At 38.8% G+C, this 6,149-nt stretch overlaps 1 protein-coding gene across 1 annotated transcript; it reads left to right on the top strand.

Moving 5' to 3' along the window:
• The first annotated feature begins 1,273 nt into the window (after positions 1 to 1,273).
• Positions 1,274 to 4,681, top strand: LOC114461862 (cytochrome P450 2J6-like). Its single transcript, XM_028444332.1, has 9 exons — positions 1,274 to 1,542; positions 2,151 to 2,316; positions 2,394 to 2,546; positions 2,627 to 2,787; positions 2,880 to 3,056; positions 3,138 to 3,276; positions 3,812 to 3,999; positions 4,069 to 4,210; positions 4,294 to 4,681. The coding sequence occupies exons 1-9, from the start codon at positions 1,351 to 1,353 to the stop codon at positions 4,467 to 4,469; spliced, it is 1,494 nt and encodes a 497-aa protein (XP_028300133.1). The 5' UTR covers positions 1,274 to 1,350; the 3' UTR covers positions 4,470 to 4,681.
• The last annotated feature ends 1,468 nt before the right edge of the window (positions 4,682 to 6,149 follow it).

Raw genomic sequence — 6,149 nt, 5'->3', positions numbered from 1 at the left:
TTTGCCTTTATGAGGCAATTAACAATAGTTCACATCAACCTCACTTATTAATGTAATATCAACCTCATATGTTTGTGCCACAATTTGCTTCAAAGTAAGTCCAATTAACTCTAATAAAACCATGTAGGGTAATCATTCAAATATAGTTATCAATTCATATTCATCTTTCATTTTATTGCAGTAGCATATCTGTCTCACTGAAAAACACTGGACGTCAGCCTTCTTTATTAGATACACATTGCTCAATAGTAAGAAGCGCATGTAACACATTATGTGTTTGATTGTACATTGCTTGTTCCGAAAACACTAACCGTGTACACCATTAAGCAAAAACATACCTATTTGATAATAGAGGTGACAGCCACTATCTCTAGGTCAAGGTTGGTGAGTGTGGTCTGATCCAGCAGAGGAGACACTGTGTCTAAAATACAAGGGGATTTTATCACTGATGCAAATAGAAAGATGTCAAAACACACTGTCAGTTTGTTGCTTGTTCATTAATTTATTTATTTTTGTTATCATCTAAATATCTAACGTCATTCTGTCGGTTGTTGGAAGCAAAGGAGGAAGCCAGTGAAATGTAGTAGATTTTGAAAGCTTACTTTAAAGATTTTACCTGAATTTCTAGTATTTCAGTTGGTTTACAGCCACATGATATAGTACACCTCCAAAAGGTGGACAAAGGTGAGGTGATATCCAATCCCCAACAGGCTTAGGCTGTATTGAAAAACAATGGCAGACAAGGCTCAACAGTGATTTCTTTTTTCTGTATTCACTAATGTTCTTAGTTTTAACACTGAGCTCTAACATGCAGTCTGTATCCTCTAGGACAGCATTAATGATCATGTACAGAATGAGCAGCAACTCAAGCTTTATTCAAGCCTTTTTTTTTTTTGCATTTATGATCATGTCATCATGTCGGCTGCAAAACGGTCCAAACTCCAGCACACTGACGCATAACGTGCCAGTTTTGAGGTTGACTTTATCCACACAATGATAATTATTTGTCTTTAAAGGTTTTTTTTCAAAGGTTATAGACTAAAAGTGCATCATTACTCAGCTTGGTTTCTGTCCTATATACTAGGATTATAATATATATTAATATACTACTACATGCACAGTATATACTAATATAATACTAGCCTATTACATTGTTGGATAAGGTTACATTTCCCAACAGAGCAGGTCCTGGTAATAAGTCAGTGAAGGGTGAAGTAGGTGTGGTTTGCAGCTTGTTATGCAACAACCTTTAGACTGGCTGTTATATTGTTTTTACAGTTGTTTGCCCTCACTGTGTGGGTTCACTCACAGGAGAAAGACAACCGCATCTTGTTTTCACTCTCTTTAGTCATGTGGCTCTACGACATATTGCTGAGTTTTGACCTCAAGGGGCTTCTTTTGTTTCTTTTCCTTTTCCTTTTGTTAGCAGATTTCATCAAATACAGGAAACCAGCAAATTACCCTCCTGGACCATTGGCGTTACCGGTTGTGGGAAACATCCTAAGTGTGGACAGCAAACATCCATATCGTTACTTTACCAAGGTACAGTCATGCAGTGCATTTCATTTTAGTAGGTTTTTAGGAGATATTGGTGTTTATTGCTACAAAAGATAACTTTTCTGATATGATTAAATACAGACACCATCAAATTTCATATATTAACAATTAGGTTAATGGATATTCTTGTAAATTTAATGGCTTGAGTGCAACAAACTCATGTGAACAATGGCTGTACACGAGAGTCAAAGCGCGTAAATAAAGTAGCTTAAACAATATGAGTTTTCATGTATGAATTTCATACATGTTGACTACTTTCAATACATCCACAGGTGTAATACAGGTAGGTATCATATCATATGATATCACAACCAGCCTACATAAGACACATTTGATACAAAATGATCAGATATTTAGTAATAAAATGTGCTTTTAGACACAAACACTAAAAGACTATTACAACCTTTAAATTGTGCATGGTTTCCTTAAACCTCATTAAAGAATCTCCTACATCTTAAATAATAATTTTATGTGGAGAACTTATCAAAAACTAGTAGTTTCTATAAAACACTTTGAGTCTAAGCTCAATAAATCAAGTACATAAGTACTGAGTTGTGCTTTTTAAGTAATAGTTTCTGTGTTTGTATCCACAGCTTTCTAAAGAGTATGGTAATATCTTCAGCGTCCGCCTCGGCAAGGATAAGATAGTATTCGTGTGCGGCCTCAAGATGGTGAAAGAAGCCATCGTGAAACAAGCAGAGAATTTTGTGGATCGTCCACACAGTGCACTGTTTGATCGGTATATCATGGGAAATTCAGGTCTACAGAGTTCTCAGTATTCTCTTATCTCATTTCAGTCAGTAGAATAATTATAACTTATTCATGCTTGTGTTTAGATGGTCTGTTTATAAGCAATGGAATGACATGGAAAACCCAGCGACGCTTTGCATTGTCAACTTTACGCACATTCGGCCTGGGCAAAAACACAATGGAGCTTTCTATTTGCGAGGAGCTCCGAAACCTGCAGGAGGCGATAGAGAAGGAGAACGGTGACTTACACATTTTTTAAAAAGTTATTTTTAAAGAAGCAGAAAAGGCCTTTTTCTTACAGTGATCTGTTTCTCTGTAGGTGGAATGTTCCAACCAGCAGGCCTCTTTAACAATGCTGTATCCAACATAATTTGCCAACTGGTCATGGGAAAAAGGTACGACTATGATGATCATCACTTTCAAATGATGCTGAAGTATTTGTCCGAGTCTATTCAGCTAGAAGGCAGCATATGGAGTCTAGTAAGTTTCCCTCTCCCAATCAGTCACTTCCAGAGAGACAGCACTTGTATTTTGTACATCATCTCTCTCATCTTTTGCTTTTTCATGTCCAGCTCTATGATTCACTTCCTGGACTGATGAAGCACCTGCCAGGCCCACACAACAAACTCTTCAGAATCTGGGAAATCCTGCAGATTTTCATGAATGAGGAGGTGGAAAAGCACAAGAAGGACCTCGATCCCAAGAATCCACGTGACTACATTGACGTCTACCTAACTGAGTTGCAGAATGTAAATAAATGTAGTTTGAAATGTTAGAAGTTTTTATATATAACTTAGCAGTCATAACATCTTGTCTGCTTTTTCTCAAAGCACAAGGATTCTGAGCTGGGCTTTACAGAAACAAATCTGGCCATGTGTTCGCTGGATCTGTTCCTGGCTGGAACAGAAACAACATCTACCACTTTAATGTGGGCTTTGATTTACCTCATCAAACACCCTGATATTCAGAGTAAGTGACGAAATATCACAATGAAAACTGGTATTTAGATCAGGATGAGTGAGCGTGTGACCATTGGTCAGATGCTGATTTCTGATGCAATGTTTTTTTTTTTATTTGATTGTATCTCAGACACCAAATTCCATAAATCCATAAAAAAAATCTGCAAATCACAAAATCAAACAACTGAAGATTCAACTGAAAGAAAGAATGTTTTTTTTTTAAAGCAGGAAATGCAGAAATTTCTGTGCTTTGAAAGCTTCTTAGCGGAGAAAACACAAACTGAACAGAGATGCAGCTCACTCATCTCTTAAAACCCAATAATTCAACCAATATCTACAGACTGTCAGAGGTTATATCTCCGACCATTGCCATAAAAAAGTGCATTAAAGCAGAGCTAAATAACATCTCTGGACAGTTCTGTAAAAAGTGGATATTTTAGCATTGATAAAAACAAATAAATGATAATATTATCAACAAAGCAGAGACTACAAAAGTCCACACTGGAAAGCCAAAACTGTAAAGATATTTCTTCCTCCTCCATCAGAGAAAGTTCAGGCAGAAATTGACCAAGTAATTGGACAATCTCGTCAGCCAGCCATGGCCGACAGACCCAACTTGCCCTACACTGATGCTGTTATCCATGAGGTCCAGAGAATGGGAAACATCGTTCCTCTGAATGGATTCCGGGTGGCTTCCAAGGACACCACACTGGGTGGTTACTTCATACCTAAGGTGAATTATCACGAGTTTTTAGGAGTGTTATCTTTTGTGTTAGTTATTGTATGGATGTTTCTTTTTTAGGGTACATCGTTGATGCCCATGCTGACCTCTGTGCTGTTTGATAAGACGGAATGGGAAAGTCCTGACGAGTTCAACCCTGGACACTTCCTGGATGCTGAGGGAAAGTTTGTCAAGAGAGAAGCATTCATGCCTTTTTCTGCAGGTATAGTCCCAACACTTTGGTTGCATCTAAATGTAAGCCTTCAGCTTCTTCAGCTTTTAAATTTGTGTTTGCTGCCTCTTCAGGGAAACGTGTGTGTCTTGGAGAAGGCCTTGCCAAAATGGAGCTCTTCTTGTTTTTGGTGGGCTTATTGCAGAAATTCTCATTTTCTGTACCTGATGGTGTAGAGCTGAGTACTGAGGGAATCACTGGGACTACACGTATTCCTCACCCCTACAAAGTTCAGGCCAAAGCTCGTTAAACGATGCAACCTTGCACCCATGTGACCTTCAATGGACAAACAGGATGAACCACAATCTGGGCATGTTTGTCCTGAACTTCCAACACTTGCTGCTGTTTTTAACTCATGTTCTTGTTTTGAAAGAAATCAATAAAAGGTTTAGACAACACAAAATCTAAATTATTGTGTTGTGTGAAGTTATGACAAATAAAACTATAACATCAATATCAACACACCTTTGTTGTCATTTCTTGGATAGGTGCTCGGAGTCACATAATATTTCTGGTCCTGTTAGATCTCAGTGTAGCCTTCTTATTGCTGCAAACACTGGAAAGAGCAGAGGAGAAAACTGGTTTCAATCCGTTTCACCCACTTTGTTCATTTTTTTTTCTCCTCAGTGCTTACTGGAGGTTGAGTTTTAGGACCAATACTCCTGATATATGCTTCCACTGGGCAACATTATCAGGAAATATAATATATACCGTCACTGTTACGCAGATGATGCACAGCTGTATTTGTCCATATAAAATCAGAGGCAACACTCTAGCTATAAAAGCATCAAGTCTGTCTTACCTCCAATTCCACTGGATGCGGCTCCGCTGCATTACATCACCGCCGCGCCACTGGAGCTGTTTCCACTTCAGTCTTTGTGTTAATTCCCACCGGGTCCGCTGCTCCTTCCCAGCTGCGGTAGTTCGGTGCCCTCTGCCAGATATACGCAGGACTTCTATTTTTGGTGGACACCGGAGCACGACACATCAATCACCACAGAGCAAATTGAGCTAAACAGGAAATTAAGCACTTATTCCACAATAAAATATCAGGTTACTTTTCAAAATAAAACACTTCAGATTATATTTCAAGTAACTACATCACCAAAACGTCATAAAGTGTAAAAACAAATTCACATTCACTATATTGTTTCCTCTCATACCGTAACTGCACTGTAAACTGCAGCACCTTTGATTTAGTTCATGTTTTACTGGTGCAGTTTTATCTCTTCTCTGTTGGCTGTTGCTAAAAAATGTGGCTATGACAAATCCAGAGTCCAACCTTCATGTTCTCCTTCATTAGGAACACTGACCTGTTTATCTGTTTATATTTGTGTTTATAACACATACATTTAACTGCGTTCTCGCACGATTATATAAATATCATGTCGTGAAGTCACAGTCGTCCAACTGGAGTGCATCGTGGCGCACTCAAAAGGCAACCGGTGGGGATTACCGGACAGCGGAAACCGGATCGGTGCCGTGGCGCAGCGGAGACGTATCCAGTGGAAACTCCCAGTTAAGCACCTCAGAGACCAATATTATCAGAGCAAATAGCATCTTTGAAAGGCATTACTCTGTCACCCAGTACCTTGAAACTGTATTATTTATTCCAAATTATCTATATGGGTGTCATGTAAATTGTCCAGTTGGGCACCGCTGAACACATACTGTAGGTAGATCCAACTCAGATGGAGGCACCTGGGGAGCAAGTTTGGGGACTGCTGTCAGCAATTATCTTGAGTCTAAAAGTCAAAAACCTTGGTGTTCTGATTAACTCAGATCTTACATTCAGCAGTCAGATCAAGTCTATCACAAAAACAACCTTCTACCACCTAAAGAACATCTCCAGAGTGAAAGGTTTAATGACTCAGAAAGATCAGGAGAAACTGGTCCATGCTTTTATCTCCAGCAGACTGGACTATTGTAA

The sequence above is a fragment of the Gouania willdenowi genome, chromosome 4 (genome assembly GCF_900634775.1).
Source record: "Gouania willdenowi chromosome 4, fGouWil2.1, whole genome shotgun sequence".
Lineage (NCBI taxonomy): Eukaryota > Metazoa > Chordata > Actinopteri > Blenniiformes > Gobiesocidae > Gouania > Gouania willdenowi.
This window is presented reverse-complemented; position numbering and strand designations above follow the sequence as displayed.